A 19,307-nucleotide genomic window follows, 5' to 3' on the forward strand; every position below is an offset into this window, starting at 1 on the left:
CTGCTCCCTATAGCGGGGACAGCTCTGCTCCCTATAGCGCGGACAGCACTGCTCCCTATAGCGCGGGCAGCTCTGCTTCCTATAGCGCGGACAGCTCTGCTTCCTATAGCGCGGACAGCTCTGCTTCCTATAGTGCGGACAGCTCTGCTCCCTATAGTGCGGACAGCTCTGCTCCCTATAGTGTGGACAGCTCTGCTCCCTATAGTGCGGACAGCTCTGCTCCCTATAGTGTGGACAGCTCTGCTCCCTATAGTGAGGACAGCTCTGCTTCCTATAGTGCGGACAGCTCTGCTTTCTATAGTGCGGACAGCTCTGCTCCCTATAGTGCGGACAGCTCTGCTCCCTATAGCACGGACAGCTCTGCTCCCTATAGCGCGGACAGCTCTGCTCCCTATAGCACGGACAGCTCTGCTCCCTATAGTGCGGACAGCTCTGCTCCCTATAGTGCGGACAGCTCTGCTCCCTATAGCACGGACAGCTCTGCTCCCTATAGCGCGGACAGCTCTGCTTCCTATAGCGCGGACAGCTCTGCTTCCTATAGCGCGGACAGCTCTGCTTCCTATAGTGCGGACAGCTCTGCTCCCTATAGTGCGGACAGCTCTGCTCCCTATAGCGGGGACAGCTCTGCTCCCTATAGCGCGGACAGCACTGCTCCCTATAGCGCGGGCAGCTCTGCTTCCTATAGCGCGGACAGCTCTGCTTCCTATAGCGCGGACAGCTCTGCTTCCTATAGTGCGGACAGCTCTGCTCCCTATAGTGCGGACAGCTCTGCTCCCTATAGTGTGGACAGCTCTGCTCCCTATAGTGCGGACAGCTCTGCTCCCTATAGTGTGGACAGCTCTGCTCCCTATAGTGAGGACAGCTCTGCTTCCTATAGTGCGGACAGCTCTGCTTTCTATAGTGCGGACAGCTCTGCTCCCTATAGTGCGGACAGCTCTGCTCCCTATAGCACGGACAGCTCTGCTCCCTATAGCGCGGACAGCTCTGCTCCCTATAGCACGGACAGCTCTGCTCCCTATAGTGCGGACAGCTCTGCTCCCTATAGTGCGGACAGCTCTGCTCCCTATAGCACGGACAGCTCTGCTCCCTATAGCGCGGACAGCTCTGCTTCCTATAGCGCGGACAGCTCTGCTTCCTATAGCGCGGACAGCTCTGCTCCCTATAGTGCGGACAGCTCTGCTTCCTATAGTGCGGACAGTTCTGCTCCCTATAGTGTACTGACAGCTCTGCTCCCTATAGTGCGGACAGCTCTGCTCCCTATAGTGTACTGACAGCTCTGCTCCCTATAGTGCACTGACAACTCTGCTCCCTATAGTGCACTGACACTGGTCACTAAGCAGTGATTAATCATAGCAGAAGTGACCTTCTGGGGGTGTGTATACGCCCCCTGCAGGCAGAAATGCAGGATCACGTAATCACATAAAATATATATATATATATACATAAATACATGAGATCTGGTGCATAGCAGTAAAATAACTTTGGGGCGGTCAGCAAGTATTTAAAGGACGGGGGGGGGGGGGGGTTGAACACACACCTCTTCAGATTGCGAGGAATCTGTAGAATTAGTATTCACCATTGCTGTCATAGTGAGCACCCAGTCCAGGTATTCATAACACCCGATCCAAATGTACTCTGATGAAGTCCAATCAATGCAAGGCCATTCTGATTGGTTGCTAAAACTAAGGAGAGTGTCTGAACCTTCTGATCAGCAGGCTGCAATTAAAACATTTTTTGCCCGTCTTCCAGGTTCGTATCTTTCTGCTGTTTACGAAGACCTTTTGCCTGAGGCCGGGACTTTGCTGCAAAAATCAAGGTCAGGGGGATGAAATGGTAATTAGAAGCTGCGGCTGGAATCTTTACCACACTGGAGGTTCTACAGCGACCTGAACTGCATAGTATTAGAAGGTATACTCAACAAAAAAATCTTCCATGCTGTAAGAAATGCTGCGTATTCTATTCAGGGCCAGTTCACACCATAGAAACGCGTTCCAGATGCTTTTCTGTACGTCTACTTTTCTGTGCGTTTTTGATGCATTCAAGTGAGTTTTTTCCCCCCTCTATTTTCTTAAACAAGGATATATGTGTTTCAGTGCGATTTTGATACATTTTACAGCGTTTCAGTACAATCCAGTGCAGGAAAAATGCAGCATGTTCTATTTTTTTTTTCCTCTGGAACTAAAGCACTGGTGTGAACTATACCATTGGAAACCATCAACCTACTTTCCATGCGTTTTCCATGGACTGCATGTGGTGTGAACTGGCCCTCAAGGCAACGTATCCTCCAAAAGAAAAGCCGATAAAATACACCTTCTATGGGGCGGCTACACTCCCTTGCAGGGTCTTATTGGAGCCCTGATTCAGCCACCCCCTACATGCGTGCTTCCAACCGGGACTACAGCCACATACAAACACACACAGGCAGGCAAGCTCCTTCCCAAGATGGCTGCTCCACCCAACCAGCTTGGGATTGACAACTGGTTGTCTGATCTGCCTACAGAGGATCATGGGACATGAAGGGGACAGATGATCCTTCTATGAAATCTTCTCAACTGGAAGTTCAGGAAAGAGCTACGAACAAGAGATTGAATACTAAGGGGGTAACTGCTCACTTCATCAAGGGGTAAGGAATGGGGTGAAATACTTACCTTATTCCTCAGTCCAATAGACACCCCCCCACCACCACCACCACCCATGATATGCCCAATCTCCCAAACCTCTTTTAGTAGGGATGAACCCTGGTGTGTTCTGATCATAGTTCCAGCCTACCGGAGATATCCTGCCAGGGAGAGGTCGCTACACAAACATAAGTGGCAAAGTCAATGGAAGCCATGTGACCGCACATATACACTTCCCTTCTATTCATGTGGCTGTGGGGGCAGGGAAAGCCATGGACACTTATGACTGGTTTTGTGCACTGAATCTTCTTGGCGGGATATCTCAGGTGGCTTTGGATTAGGATCTGAACACGCTCTACTCTGTCATTATGTACAATGAAGGACCAGCACTGTAAGCTGTACATGAGGAAGGTAAGGGCCCACCCACAAAGAGGGTAAATATTTATTTCTACTCCTTTTGCCTCTAGACTCAACAAGAAATTACCATTTATGTACAAGGGGGGTAACTAGATGACAACCTAATGCTCTCAGTCCTGGACCTTTTATCAAAAATGAAAGTATGAGGCGTGGCCTGGCGCAGCATGTGAGAGGACGTGTGTGAGAGGAGCTCCGCCGGACCGATATCCTTTACCGCTAATCCTGCAGCCCTTCGGGCACGATAATCCTTCCTTCATCTCCCGCACACCCGCGGCACTGACCTCCGCATGTCTCCGCCGAAGAAAGGCTCTGAAGCCGCGGCAAAACTGGCTGCATTCCGGAGGCTGGAGAAGGAGGCCCCGATCCAAGATGGCGCCGGCCCGTCGCTTGTGGCGGAGGAGCCTGAGAGCCCTGCTACATCCAAGGTTTTGGAAGCGATTGCCACTTGCCAGACCATGCTGACAACTAAAATCGAGGAGGTGAAGGTAGATATATCTCTGATGCGTCAGGATATGCAGAAGCTAAGGGACAGAGTTGGTGAGGCTGAACACAGAATTAGCGAGGTGGAAGACTCCCTCCCCCCATTGCAAAGCTCCTCAGACAGGCTGCAGCAACAAGTACACCTTATCCTCCAAAAACAAGATGACATGGAGAATAGGCTGCGCCGCTCTAACCTGCGGTTCATTGGCCTCCCGGAGGGCTCTGAAGGTGCAGACCCCTCATCCTATTTGGAACAATTGCTCATTCAGACTTATGGCAGAGAATCCTTTTCACCCACTTTTGTTGTGGAACGTGCACATCGCCTCTCCGGGCGTCCCCCCCCTCAGGGTGCACCCCCCCGCACGTTCATCGCTAAATTCCTGAACTATCGGGACAGAGATGCCATATTGCGCCTGGCCAGAGTTAAGGGGAACATTCCATTTGGAAATCACAAAATAGCGATTTTCCCCGACTTCTCTGCTGAGGTCCAGAGGCGCCGCAAGAGCTTTTTGGAGGTCAAACGCAGGCTGCGTATCAAGAATATCAAATACTCTATGTTGTATCCGGCCCGTCTTCGAGTGGAGGGTGAGGACCGAGCCCACTTCTTTGAGGATCCGGAAGCCGCCATCTCCTGGTTAGAAGGACTGGAAGCTAGAGCCTGACCACCTTGCCCTGGCGACTTCATGATACTTTCTCCCTGATTGCCTATACCTACAGCTGCTGCAGGGGTGGAGGGGGTTTTGTAGATTCTGTGGAACTCAAGACTTTACATCCCCCTTCCCCCCCCTCCCCCCTCATTTCCCTGCACTACTGCTCCTGTGTTTGACCGGCGGAGCGCCCTAGCTCCACAGATGGAACTGATTCTTCTGTTCTCTTCCTATGGATTTCCACCTGCCCATAGGCTTTGCTACCCAGCGATACACCTGTTGGTTTTCGCCCCCTACACCCGCTAAGGCGTGTGTTTGTGCCCAACTCCCCTGTTGCCCCCTGCGACTTCTGCTGGACCTGGGCCCCCGGGCCCCCTTGCTTGTCCTAATTGTATTTTGCTGTATTTTTGCTGAATACCCTGGGGGTCCCTGGCCTCCTGATCTTGCTCTTTACCAGTCGCATGTGGGCCTGTTCTGGTTGAGGCGCTTGTTTGGGAACATGCCCGCACAAGTTGGGGTTGGTGCAGGGCAGGGAGGGGGGATTGGGGTATTACCATTGTTTACGGTTTATATTTGGTACAATCTCTTTACTGTTTCTGTTCTATGCACATTGACCTCAAGTACTAATTATCTGCTCTTTTGCTGCCGTTTATTACTGCTAGTGTATGGCCGTGGACTTGTTAGTTCTGTGGCCTTATTGCCTGAGATCCTGGGAGCCTCCGCTCCACGCTCCGTATTACCCCTGCCATGGCCGCATTGAAATTGTTGACGTGGAATGTCAGGGGTATGCGCGATAAGATTAAACGGACGGCTGTCTTTAATGTTCTACGCCGTGTACGGGCTGATATTATAGTTCTGGTGGAGACACATTTGGAGGGCCGTGTACAACAGTCTCTCAAACGGCCCTGGGTTGGCTGGGTGCAGCACTCTGCTTATAGCTCGCACTCCAGGGGTGTGGCGCTACTGGTGGCCAAATCGGTACACTTCCAGCTCCTAGGATCTCAGGTCGACCCAATGGGTAGATATGTCTTTCTTAAAACGTCAGTCTATGGGGAATTGATGCTGCTGATGGCTTTCTATGTGCCTCCCCCTTACTCTGCTGTGATTATTATGGAGGGACTGGCGTTTATGGCACAGAGCCCGGGGGCCCCGGTGATCTGGCTGGGTGACTTTAACAATGTGATGGACTCGGGTCTGGATAGATCCGGTGGCGCCTCCCAGGCGCCGCCGGGGTCGTCCCCGACCAGGTTCTCCCGATTGTTGGAGAGCTTTGGTTTGGCCGACTCTTGGCGCAGCAAATACCCTGCTCAGCGCGCGTACTCCTGTTTTTCGGCTGCACACCATTCTATGTCACGCATTGATCTGATATTGCTGTCTCGAACCCTGCTCCCCAGGTTACTGGCGGCAGGCTTCGCCCCACGGACTTTGTCTGATCACTGCCCTTATTGGATACTGTTGTCCTTGCCCTGCAATAGACCTCCCCCGGCCTGGCGCCTGAATCCCGCCTGGCTCCCCTTGGTGTCTGATGGGAACGACATTGAGGGGACCTGGACACAATTCTTCTCTGATAATGAGGGCACTGCCTCCCCGGCTGCGGTGTGGGAGGCATTTAAACTGTTCGCCAGATCCACTATGATTTCCAAAATCAAGGCTGTTAGAGCGCGGGCTGCTGGGGAGATCTCCAGGGCAACGACAAATCTAATTGAAGCTGAACAGGCCTTTATGGCGGACCCGACTCCGGCACATGAATCCCAGTATAAATTGACCTCTAAAGTCCTTTCCCAACTTGAATATGAGAAGGCGAAATCTAAGATGTTTTTTCAGAAGCAGAATCTGTTTGCACATGGTGAGCGGGCGGGGAAACTCCTCGCATATCTAGTTCATTGTGAGGATAGGCCCCCGGTAGTTATTACTTTGAAGGATGACCTGGGTAATGAGATCACTGATCCTGCTGCGGTGACACAGTGTTTCCGATCATTTTTTAGTACACTTTACACCTCTAGGGCTCCCGCTGACTGCACTGACATGCATGACTTTCTGGACTCTATTGACTTTCCCACTTTGACACCCGACCAGTTGGCGACCCTCGAGGCACCCATCTCTGTGGAAGAGATTGCAGCAGCCGTGTCCAAGTTCCCTAGATCTAAGGCCCCCGGCCTGGACGGCCTCCCGATTGAATTTTTCTCCCAATATTCGGAACTCCTTTCTCCTAAATTATTGGCTTTGTTTCAATCTCTATTCAAAGATGCAACCCTACCCCCTTCTATGCGGGAAGCGCTAATTGTGCTCATTCCCAAGCCGGGCAAGGATGTACACGCCCCAGAGTCTTACCGTCCCATCTCTTTGCTCCCAGTAGACACTAAAATCCTTGCGAAAATTTTATCCCTCCGTCTTAACAAGGTGATCCTTTCACTCATACACTCGGACCAGGCCGGGTTCATGCCTGGGAGGAACACCTCATTTAACCTTCGCCGGTTATTCATGAATCTCCAGGCACGGCACGACGGAATGGGTGGCAGGGTGGTGGTCTCACTGGACACGGCTAAGGCATTTGACTCGGTGGAGTGGCCATTTCTATGGACCTGTCTGGACCGATACGGCTTTGGACCTAATTTTATTAAGTGGGTCAAACTTCTATATAGCGCCCCGGTAGCTAGGGTCCTGGCAAATGGCTGGCAGTCGACCGCCTTCCCTTTGTCCCGTGGCACTCGACAGGGGTGCCCCCTCTCCCCCCTGCTGTATGCCCTGGCCGCGGAACCCCTGGCGATGGCCATTAGAGCACATCCCGGGATTCGAGGCCTACGTAAGGGACCGCTGGAGGAGAAGATCAGCATGTATGCGGATGACACTTTGTTATATTTGGAAGACTCTCGAGAATCCCTACTCACGGCCCTTTCTTTAATTGAACGGTATGGACGATTCTCCGGTTTTCAGATAAACTGGGATAAGTCACAAATTCTCCCGCTTGACGAGAGCCCGCAGTCGATCGCCCCCGCAAACCCGGCCTTACAATGTGTATCCCGCATTAAATACTTAGGGATTCAAGTGACAGCTAACTCAGCAGATTATGTCCCGGATAACGTTCAACCCTTGTTCCCTCTGCTTAAGGCTAAAATTCAAGTGTGGTCCAAATTACCTCTGGGAGTGATGGGTAGAGTCAATTTAATTAAAATGATTCTCCTTCCCAAAATACTTTATGTTGTATGGCACTCTCCTATTTACCTGCCACTCAGGCTGTTTAAGCAGATGGAATCACTCCTCAAGACCTTTGTTTGGGGTGCTAACCGGCACAAGATCTCCTGGCGCAAACTCAAGAATCCTACAAATCTAGGGGGATTGGCCCTGCCGGATTTTAATCTGTACTATCTGGCAGCTCAGTTGTCCCAGTTCTTTCACATAGATAAAACGGATAGAGAACGCTTCTTGACCCTGCTCTGCCCTGGGTGGGCTCACCCCCTCGGGGACCCCCTCCTAGTTATCCTTAGGGGCGTCAGGGGCTCGCCGGAGCCCCTGTGCCCCAGATCTCTTCTATACCACTATTGTCGGATCTGGGAGGTGGTGGTGTCCAGGCTTTGGTGCCCTCCATTTCACACATTCACCCCTCTGTGGCATAATAGTACATTGCGTGAGTTCCTTTCCATCCCTGACCTGTCGGTATGGAGCGGGAGGGGTATTCTTCTCCTTAGCCATATCTCCACGACCACTGGTCTGCGGTCTTACGAGACCTTGCAAGACCAGTTTGCGCTCCAGGGCCCCATGCACTACAGATACTTACAGCTATCCCATGCCTATAGATCTCAATTCCCTGACGGCCCTCCTGAGCTAGAATCGGTTACCACCCTTGAGATTGTTAAAAGTACAGAACCCAGTCACCTCATTTCCATGTTCTACTCTGAACTTCACACACCTTCCTCGACCACTTTGGCTTTTGCACTTAAGACCCGCTGGGAGCGCAGTGTGGGGGCCATGGAGGATGAGGAATGGGAGGACGCCCTGGAGACGTGCCGCAGAGTGTCGCCAAAACTGTCGGATCGCCTAACCCAGACCTTTATAATACACCAGGCTTATCTCACCCCACTTAGACTGTCCAAATATCACCCTGACTGGGTCCCTTCTTGTCCTATGTGCGGAGACCCTGATGCTTCCTTCTTTCATCTATTGTGGAGCTGTCCCCAATTACAGACTCTATGGCAACAAGTAGTCACATTTCTGCATGACAAGATGGGGTCTCCTCTACAACTCTCCCCTAAGGAGTGTCTCCTGGGGGTCTACCCGGATGGAGAGATGCCCAAGTCCACTGTCATATTTCTTCAGGAAACTTTGTTTATAGCACGTAAATTGATAGCCAGGAGGTGGATGAGACCTACTCCTCCTACTCTAGGATTGTGGATTAAGGAAATTAATAGTGTCATCCCATTTCATAAACTTTTATATAAACATAGGGGGTGCCCTCAGAAGTTCAACAAGATTTGGGACAAATGGGTGCAGTGCCCTGATACGGCTCAGTAATGCAGTGGGTAACTACTTTATGCTGACCGCCCCTGTTGGATCGATATTTTCTGTTCGAGTGTTGGGCCGACGGAGAACCACTGACTACTGCCTTATTTTTTACTATGTCTGTTCTGTTTCTTGGTGTTAATCACTTTGTATATTTGTATTTTTGTACCCCAATGTGTTATGAATCTGATTGCAGTTTCAATGCACGGTTTATTTTTGTATTGTACCAAAAGTTTCAATAAACCTCACTGTTTTAAAAAAAAAAAAAATGAAAGTATGCCTCATGTCATTCCTCCTCCTCTCTTCCCAAATACATCACCCGCTCCCCCTTGTACAGAAGTGCAATTTCCTAATTTCCTCCCATTTCCTAATTCTTTGCCTAGGCACAGGTGACCTGTGCATTGTCCTCCTATCTCCTGGGGTATCTAGGTCCCATGGCCCAATGCAGGGGTGCTCAACCTATGACCCTCAAGCTGTTGCGAAACTACAATTCCTATCATGCCTCTGGCTTTCCAAGTCATGTTTATAACTGTCAGCGGCTTGCAGTGCCTCATGGGACTTGTAGTTCCACAACAGCTGGAGGACCACAGGTTAAGCACCCATGCAAGAATAGGCATTACACTCCACCACCCACAAAACTTGCAATATTATACTCCAGCCATGGCAGCAAGCAAAGAAAAGACACAGCGTCAGATCTCTATTTGTGCGTATCATTGGGGGGGGGGGGGGGGGGGGGAGGCGGGTGTAAGAACCAGGAGGAGACATACGTCTCCCCATGACACACAAAGGATAGATGGTGGGACAGGACCTGTAGTAGGAGAGCGATGTGAGAGAAGAGGACAATGCTGGAGTCATGAGGCTTATAGGAATATTTAAGCAGCATTACAAAACACCAAAGAAAAGGAGTGAAGGACGGTTATTGTCATTGGGAAGTGTGAAGTCCACATAAGAAAGACTTGATTGAAAATGTTCCTGCACTGCAATTTAAAGGATACGTTCACATTTTAACAGAAAATAATACATTTTGCACTTGTGAGTTTTTTCTTTTTGCACTTGTGAGTTTTTTTTTTCTTTATGCACTTGTGAGTTTTTTTTTTTCTTTATGCACTTGTGAGTTTTTTCTCTTTTTGCACTTTTGAGTTTTTTTTCTTTTTGCACTTGTGAGTTTTTTTCCCTTTATGCACTTGTGAGGTTTTTTGTTCTTTATTCACTTGTGAGTTTCTTTATTCTTTTTGCACTTGTGAGTTTTTTTTTCTTTATGCACTTGTGAGTTTCTTTTTTCTTTATGCACTTGTGAGTTTTTTTATTCTTTTTGCACTTGTGAGTTTCTTTTTTTCTTTATGCACTTGTGAGTTTTTTTGCACTTGTGAGTTTTTTTCTTTATGCACTTGTGAGTTGGGGTTTTTTTTTGCAATTGTGAGGTTTTATTTTTTTTTTTGTGTACACTTGTGAAAACTCAATAAATACAGGTAAAAAAAAAAAAACTGTACCTCAATCTGCTTTACGGCTTCCTCCTTCCTGCGAATCTGCTCAAGATCCTCTTCGGTGATCTCGGACAAATCCTGCTCTTCACTCTGCTTCTGCCACTGATCATCACCACCATTAAAGATCTTTTCATCATCCGCAAGATCGGAAAACGGAGTGCGTGGGCTCTGAAGGAGAAAGAAAGAAAGAAAAGGGGGGACATTACCTCCTTGTAACAAGGCCTTCAAACATTTATATATTCACACACAATAAGCACAATGCACATACTAAGTAAAAATGAGTTTCCATTATGTGCTCTGTACAATACAGGATTACCACAGAATCACTTTTATTATATCTGTTTAATTAGCGTAGAAAAAATATCCTGCCAGAAATCCAGTTAGCTAACAACTTCCTGTATTCTTTCCTTGTGCTGCACTGAAATCTCCAGCAGGGTTACCAGCCCTGCTCAGTGGACTACAGGATACTTCCCTCCTATGGTATGTGAGGAGGAAGGTTGTTTGGATATGGTACAGTGAGGGAGCATTATCACTCTAGGACAGAATTGCTACACCAGCAGGATCTCAAAAAAAGCCTGAAAAACAAAAAACAAAACTAATGCAGCCAACACATCTAAGGGATGTTGAAATGCATAAAAGTTGCATGGAAGGAGTGGAAGGAGGTGCTAGAGAGCAGGAGGAGTGGATAGGACAGTTTGGGTGATGTTATGAGATGAGGTTAGTGATGTAGCTGGAGTTGTGGAGGTCTTTGTAAGTTGTTAGTATTCAGAATTGTATTCGTTGGGTGAACAGGGGCCAGTGGAGGGATCATCAGGGAGGAGTGGAGGACACTGAATGGCGGCCAGTGGAGGGATTGGCATAGAGGGGTGGGGGACACTGAATGAAGGCCAGTGAAGGGATTGGCAGAGAGGGGTGGAGGACACTAAATGCAGGCCAGTGGAGGGATTGGCAAAGAGGGGTGGAAGACACTGAATGGAGGCCAGTGGAGGGATTGGCAAAGAGGGGTGGAGGACACTGAATGAAGGCCAGTGGAGGGATTGGCAAAGAGGGGTGGAAGACACTGAATGGAGGCCAGTGGAGGGATTGGCAAAGAGGGGTGGAAGACACTGAATGAAGGCCAGTGGAGGGATTGGCAAAGAGGGGTGGAGGACACTGAATGAAGGCCAGTGGAGGGATTGGCAAAGAGGGGTGGAAGACACTGAATGGAGGCCAGTGGAGGGATTGGCAAAGAGGGGTGGAAGACACTGAATGGAGGCCAGTGGAGGGATTGGCAAAGAGGGGTGGAGGACACTGAGCAGAGGGGCAGTAGAGGAATTGGCAGAGGGGTGGAGGACACTGAGCAGAGGGGCAGTAGAGGAATTGGCAGAGGGGTGGAGGACACTTGGCAGAGGGGCAGTAGAGGAATTGGCAGAGGGGTGGAGGACACTGAGCAGAGGGGCAGTAGAGGAATTGGCAGAGGGGTGGAGGACACTGAAAGGTGGCCAGCGGAGGGACTGACAGAGGGGTGGAGAAGACATTGAATAGAGGCAGTGGAAGTACTGGCAGAGAGGGGTGGAGGACACTGGATAGAGACATGGATGGCTGGAAAGAGACATGGATGGATGGATGGATGGAGACATCGATGGAGGAAGGAATGGATGGAGACGTGGATGGCTGGATGGAGACAATAATCGATGGAGGAGTGGATTGCTGGATGGAGACATGGATGGCTAGATAGAGTAATGAATGGCTGGATGGATTCCTGGATAGATGGAGTGGATGGAGACATTGATGGCTGGATGGAGACATGGATGGATGGAGAAGTGGAGAGACATGGATGGCTGGATGGAGACATGGATGGATGGAGAAGTGGAGAGACATGGATGGCTAGATGGAGACATGGATGGATGGAGAAGTGGAGAGACATGGATGGCTGGCTGGCTGGATGGAGACATTGATGGCTGGCTGGATGGACGGAGACACGGATGGCTGGCTGGATGGACGGAGACACGGATGGCTGGCTGGATGGATGGATGGAGACATGGATGGGGGGGGGGGGGGGGAGTTTGCTTTGAATATTATAAATGAATTGAATTTCATTTTCAGTTTGCAGTGCTCAGATACAGTTGAGTTCAGCTTTAATTGTAAACCCCATACAGAACGATCGTCCTCCCTAACCATGTTTTACTGCTTACGGGAAAAGGCCCTTTTAGAAGAAGCCATAATGGAACGTTCATTTTTAGAGACTACAAACCGAACAGAAGCAGCAACTGGCGACGTGAATGCCATTGTACAACTGAGAACATTTAAGATAATTAAACAATTAAACCAGCAGGGACCTTTTAGCAGCTAATCCTCACAAAGCTACAACCGCCTCCCCCCAATCCAAATTCTGCTTTAATTAATGAAAGCTTTATGCCAGGTTTCTACTGACAGAGAGGAGCGCAGAAAATTGGATAAATAAGGGTTGAGAACCCCCACCATACACATACAAAGCGGAGGAGAGGGTGGATTGGGGAGGCGCGAGGTATCTTTCAAAGCAGAAGGTCTAAAGGAGGCTTAGAGAGCCTGGCCCGGCACTGGAGCACCTCAGATAACCGGAGCCACCTCCACCACGTCTCAGGAGGAGCGTGTCCCCGGCAGAGGGACAACACCAGGATTAGAGAGGGACTTATTTCACAAGGATGTGGTGTAAAGCTGATAACTGAAAACGTCCTTCAGACTGCTGAAAACGGAGCAATAACCTCAAATGTTTTACTCAACGTTCTACAGCAGTCCATGGAGTCCTCAGCTTATGGTTCCTATTTTATTTGAGCATCCAGAATATACACTCACCGGACACTTTATTAGGTACACCTTCCTAGTAGAGGGTTGGACCCCCTTTTGCCTTCATTCTTGGTGGCACAGATACAACAAGGTGTTGGAAACTTTCCTCAGAGATTTTGCTCCATAGTGACATGATAGCATCACAAGGTTGCTGCAGATTTGTCGGCTGCACATCCATGATGCTAAGGGGGGCAGAGTGTGCCAAGAAAATATCCCCCACACCATTACACCACCACCAGCCTGAACCATTACCCCCTTCCTCCCCCCCCCCACCATTACACCACCACAACCAGCCTGAACCATTAAAACACCATTACACCACCAGCCTGAACCATTACACCCCCCCCCCCCCCAACACCATTACACCACCAGCCTGAACCGGTGATACAAGGCAGGATGGATCCATGCGCCAAATTCTGACCCCTCCCATCTGAATGTTGCAGCTGAAATCCAGACTCATCAGACCAGGCAACGTTTTTCACATTAGTACAGTGACAGTGCATATGTTTAGCACTGATTACTGTAGTAATGTCACTGGTCCCCCCAAAAGTGTCAAAAATGTCAGTTAGGGGTCCAAACTGTCCGCCGCAATCCCGATAAAAATCACTCATCGCCGCCATTACTAGTAAAACAATAAATAAAAGGACACAAATCTTTCCCCTAGTTTGTAGACGCGATAACTTTTGCGCAAACAATTAAAATGCGCTTATTGGGATTATTTTTTATCAAAAATATGTAGCAGAATACAAATGGCCTAAAAGGATGAAACAGAAGAAAGGCTGAGACCGTAACCCCAGCACAGGGAAAGCCTATCTTACTCCTTAACTAGGCAGAAGACAAACTGGGTTGGTAATGCTGATAGCAGGGGAGTATTGGACCAGTGGGACAGCCCCCTACAGGTGTGTCTATGTAAATTACTTTGTTTTAACAAGTCTTATGCCTAGCTTGCTCCTTAGGATAAGAGGTCAATACCCATTGGTGAAGACTGTATGAGTGGGCGGCGACTGTCAGAGGACGTAAGAGAAATTTAGAATTTTACATTTTGTTTTTTTTTTGTTGGGAATGTCATATAGCAGAAAGTGAAAACGATGATGATCAAATACCACCCAAAGAAATCTCTGTTTGCGGGAAAAAAAAAAGGACGTAAATTTTATTTGGGTACAGCGTTGCACGACCGCGCAATTGTCAGTTAAAGTAACACAGTGCCGAATTGCAAAAAATGGCCTGGTCATTAAGGGGGAAAACCATCTGGTACAGAAGGGGTTAAAAATACTGCCCCCCCCCCCCCTCCATCAACATGCTAACAAAAGAGGAGCCGGTAAAACGGCGCAGTACTGAAGGGACGGTCGGAGGGAGGATTTGCTTCTTCTGTTTGTTGCATTTGAAACAAAGGAAATAAAAAAGTTGGTGATTTAGCTGAGAACTGAGCGGCCCGGGTGACTCTCTTTCTGGCAGATGAATGAAGAGCATTGTGTGAATCTCCTTTCATTCCCCCATGGGTGGGGACGGCCCCGTCGCTGTCAGTCGTCGCACACATTCTCCTCTCCCGCTAACCTGCCGCTGTCCTAGTTATATAAAAGCAAACAAACTTCTTCCAATTTCTCTGGCAAAATATTTTACTTCAAATCACTTGTCCGCAGCTGTCTCCATAAATGATTCACTTATTGACTTTACTTTCATTTCAGGGGAGAGGAAGGAAGAAAAACATAAAGCTGAAGAAGTGACAGCGGCTAAAAATATCCCGCGCTGTGCGCGCCGCGGCTCTGATCGGCTGAAGATTTCCCAGTATGGGAACACAGAACAATGATTTGAGGATTCGTTAAAGGGACCAACCCAAATTAAACAACAGCATTTCAGCTGTACCGTTTCAGGATGAATTCATCCACAGTGCCTGCAGCTACAGGAGGCAGTGAGTGCTCCTGGCAGGTATAAAAAGCACAAAAGGGAGAAATAGGGACAGAGCTCTTCTGGCCATACTTTACCTGTCGGTCGCAGCAATGCACTACATTCTGCACTCCTGTGACGTCAGTTGGTCCAGGCTCTGGGGGGGGGGGGTTACGACCTTAATTTCGGGATCCTCCCAGATGCATGGACCGGCAGCTCGCTCAGCCTCTCAGCAACCCGTTGGGTGACTGAGCTAGCTGTTTCCCACCCCCTCCACAGCCCAGCGCTCCAGTGAGCGTGGGAGGGGGCAGAGCAGAGAGTTGATGATGGACAGTCACCAGGTCTCTGCTCACTGAAGACCAGGAACTGAGCGATCAGTAGCATTTGATCACTCAGCTCTCAGTCTACAGGTGGCGGGGGAACTTATGCTACATCCACCTAGGTGAGTATATTGGTTTTCTTCTTTTCAGTTCCCCAAAATCTCTTAATGCAACTCAGTAATGCAGCCCTGGTTAAAAGAGGCTGGAAGAAGACAAAGTGCCAGTCATCAGTACTGTCTGTGGTCTCCCTACGGCAGATTTTTTCTCTTATTATGGATTTACCATGCCTTGTTCTGCACTACGTCTGTGTGTGAAGGTGATCATCTTGGCAGAGGAGCAGGGTTTGCTTCCTCATGTCAGAGCTGCCCACCCCCCATGACTGGTGATTCGTAGGTGGGGTAATAAAAGAGATGGAGGAAGCACAGATCCACAGAATGGATGAAGCACCTTGCAGTGCAGGTTCTCAGATACTGCTTCCTCTCCAGCAAGGAGAACAGTGATCAGCACAGTAGTGGCCTCACCCAATCTCCTGAGATTACCAGGCTAGGTAGCAGGAAGATTTGTGCACTGCAGGTCCTCAGGTACAGCTTCCTCTCCAGCAAGGAGAACCACAATCAACACAGTAGTGGTATCACCCAATCTCCTGAGATCACCAGGCTAGAAAGCAGGGAGATTCATGCACTGCAGGACCTCAGGTACAGCTTCTTCTTCAGGAAGGAGAACTGCAATCAGCACAGTAGTGGCATCCCGCAATCTCCTGAGATTACCAGGCTAGGAAGCAGGGAGATCCATGCACTGCAGGTCCTCAGGTACATCTTCCTCTCCAGCAAGGAGAACAGTAATCAGCACAGAAGTGGCATCTCCAAATCTCACGCCAAATCTGGTGAGAGGAGCAGTCATGGAAAGAAGTGCAGATGATCTCACACTGCAGATATACAGCTATGAGGTTTAAAGTATAGCTAAAGGAAAACGTTTTATTTTTTTTAAGAAAGATGGCCATTAATCATCTGCCAGAGAGAGGCCCATTGTGTGATGTATAATCTCTAAAATGGGTAGTCAGAAGGTTTGTAAGGCTGGGCAATTCCAAGAGACATGAAAGAATGTGCCAACCCGAGTTTCACATCTCCAGCAAAGTGTGGGATGATGAGGGAAGAATTTGGACACCTTAGTTGGTGTTCTAAACCAGTGGTCCTCAACTCCGGTCCTCAAGGCCCAGTAACAGGCCAGATTTGAAGTATTACCTTGGGGGAGATAGACTAGAATACTGCAATCACCGAGGAGCAAATGAGATCAGCTGTGATGTAATTTAGTTATCTTGCAAACCTGGCCTGTTAGTGGGCCCCGAGGACCGGAGTTGAGGAGCACAGTTCTAAACCACCTGGTGATAAGAAATTTCTTGGTAATTTTTACCAATCGACACCTTAGGGGCAAAGACCAACATTCTCTCCTTTTGCTCTTCTGAAAATGTAACCCCTAAATCATTCTCCCATTTCTTTTTTATCCTGATAGATTGGTGAGAACGGTTTGTGTCCTCATTAAAATCTTTCTGAACACCAATGTCACCAGCAATGAAAAGCGAGGATAAATCCAAAATTTGTAACTGCCCCCAGAACAGGAATAGCTGGAGGTTGGGGCTTTACATACTTTGAGGCCCAGGTACTAGTTAGGCTTAATTCAAATTTGTAGATTTTCCTCTAAAGGCAGCAAATCTTTTTCAAATAAGTGGAAGCAAAATGATAGTAGAGGACACAAAACCACCTCGGGGTCAGAAAATAATTCTGGAATTTATCAGAGGTAGCCAGAGCTGAATACTCTCTTATCCTAAATACCATTACAGATGAGATTTCTTTCCATTCATTATCTTTTATTTTGTGTGTTTGACACCTTCTGCCCAAAGACAAAGCCAGGTTTAAGGCTCATTAGTCTCACTGAATGGAGTGTTTGGGCAATACGGTTAAAGCCGACGCTGCCTAAAAGAGGATGAAGCACGTTAATCGGCTAAAGCAAACAGACTTGTTGGCTCTGTGGCCAGGAGAGCGGGGAAAAACGGCGTAATTGGTCCGGCTTCAGCTTCTAATGGTCCCCAGCATGAAGACGGCACTTCTGTATTCACTGTCCTTGTATTGTGGGTAGGGAATAGGGAGCGGGTGCTGGGCTCCCCAGAGATCAGTCCAGTGGCTTCTTACAATGGTGTGTTTATTGGTGCCATTTACATTGCCCCACATAAAATACCTACAAGACAAAACCTAATCATATCCCGACACTAACACGAGACTGAACAAGCCTGGTGCCGGTCCGCTACAGAAATGCACAATTTTATAATTTCCAATACTCACAAACTTTTAAGCCTCATTCACACAGGCTCTGAGGCCCGTACATGGGGTGGGGCTGGAACCGCGAGGTGCTGCATGCTATGTAGTGCATGGTGCTGGAACCGCGAGGTGCTGCATGCTATGTAGTGTATGGTGCTGGAACCGCGAGGTGCTGCATGCTATGTAGTGTATGGTACTGGAACCGCGAGGTGCTGCATGCTATGTAGTGTATGGTGCTGGAACCGCGAGGTGCTGCATGCTATGTAGTGCATGGTGCTGGAACCGCGAGGTGCTGCATGCTATGTAGTGTATGGTGCTGGAACCGCGAGGTGCTGCATGCTATGTAGTGTATGGTGCTGGAACCGCGAGGTGCTGCATGCTATGTAGTGCATGGTGCTGGAACCGCGAGGTGCTGCATGCTATGTAGTGTATGGTGCTGGAACCGCGAGGTGCTGCATGCTATGTAGTGTATGGTGCTGGAACCGCGAGGTGCTGCATGCTATGTAGTGTATGGTGCTGGAACCGCGAGGTGCTGCATGCTATGTAGTGCATGGTGCTGGAACCGCGAGGTGCTGCATGCTATGTAGTGCATGGTGCTGGAACCGCGAGGTGCTGCATGCTATGTAGTGTATGGTGCTGGAACCGCGAGGTGCTGCATGCTATGTAGTGTATGGTGCTGGAACCGCGAGGTGCTGCATGCTATGTAGTGCATGGTGCTGGAACCGCGAGGTGCTGCATGCTATGTAGTGCATGGTGCTGGAACCGCAAGGTGCTGCATGCTATGTAAATACACACAGCCGCCTGTCCTAATTTCAGGGGGAGCCACAGGAAGGTCCCTGTTCATAGTCCAATGAGCGGTGACCGATGAAGCATCAAAGCTGCCATAGTGAGGAGCGCTGTTACCTTCCTGATACGCACTGTGGCTCGCGGCGGGGAGGAGAAAAAAAAAAAAAAAAACAGCTTAAACAAATAATTTGGCAGTCATAACTGCTGCCTGTGTCTATTTTTAGCCTGGCATTTAGCGGTTTGGCTGGAGCTCCCCTTTAACAGCTGTTCTGTGACTGATTTGCTCCGGCAGAAGAATGAATTTGGTCTGTGCGGGACATCCTTGGCAAGGACCGAGTTCTCCAGCCAAGTGTACAGCAGATGTTCCGGAACAACTGACGGGAGGCGGTGTGACAAGATTGTCCGGGATATTTGGTGAAATGTTCAGTCCGCTTACATCTCCTAAATAAAGAATGTGAAGAGTCACAGAATATTTTAATGTGAGAGGACTGGAGATTTTCAGCTTCTATTCCTGTCCTGCCGCAACAAAGCGCTCCGCCGCCAACAGAAAGCTAAATGTCACGCTTTATTTGCCTTCATCAGCTTGACAACAAGTGCTTGAGAGGAGAGCGAGGCGAGGGAAGCGTTTCAGGAGGACTTCGGAAGACGGGAGGGTGAAGTACGAGATCAACGCTACTCTAAAGAACACAAATAAATGGCCGAAGAAAATCACAGAGAGCCGAAGGATAAAAGCCCCGAGCTCCCGCCACAGGCCCGGCGGACCATCCGACTAATTAAGATGAGGGCAGACTTCAGATATAACACGCAGGGCTTGGCGGGTTGGAGTGAAGACATTGGTGGGGGTAGTTTCTGGAATCCAGCCTTCGAGCCGAAGCGACTTTTAAGCTTGACTTTGAAGAGACTGGTGAGAGACTGGTGAGAGACTTGTAAGAGACTTGTAAGAGACTGGTGAGAGACTTGTAAGAGACTGGTGAGAGACTTGTGAGAGACTGGTGAGAGACTTGTAAGAGACTGGTGAGAGACTGGTGAGAGACTGGTGAGAGACTGGTGAGAGACT

At 49.1% G+C, this 19,307-nt stretch overlaps 1 protein-coding gene across 1 annotated transcript in view; it reads right to left on the minus strand.

Moving 5' to 3' along the window:
- Window positions 1-19,307, minus strand: part of TSNARE1 (t-SNARE domain containing 1) — a 382,306-nt gene that overhangs the window by 111,166 nt on the left and 251,833 nt on the right. The window contains exon 8 of the mRNA XM_082257510.1: window positions 10,150-10,311. Within this exon, the coding sequence (XP_082113636.1) occupies window positions 10,150-10,311 (162 nt within the window). The remainder of the gene's footprint in view (window positions 1-10,149; window positions 10,312-19,307) is intronic.

The sequence above is a fragment of the Pelophylax lessonae genome (assembly GCF_965119305.1).
Source record: "Pelophylax lessonae genome assembly, chromosome: 5".
Classification (NCBI taxonomy): domain Eukaryota; kingdom Metazoa; phylum Chordata; class Amphibia; order Anura; family Ranidae; genus Pelophylax; species Pelophylax lessonae.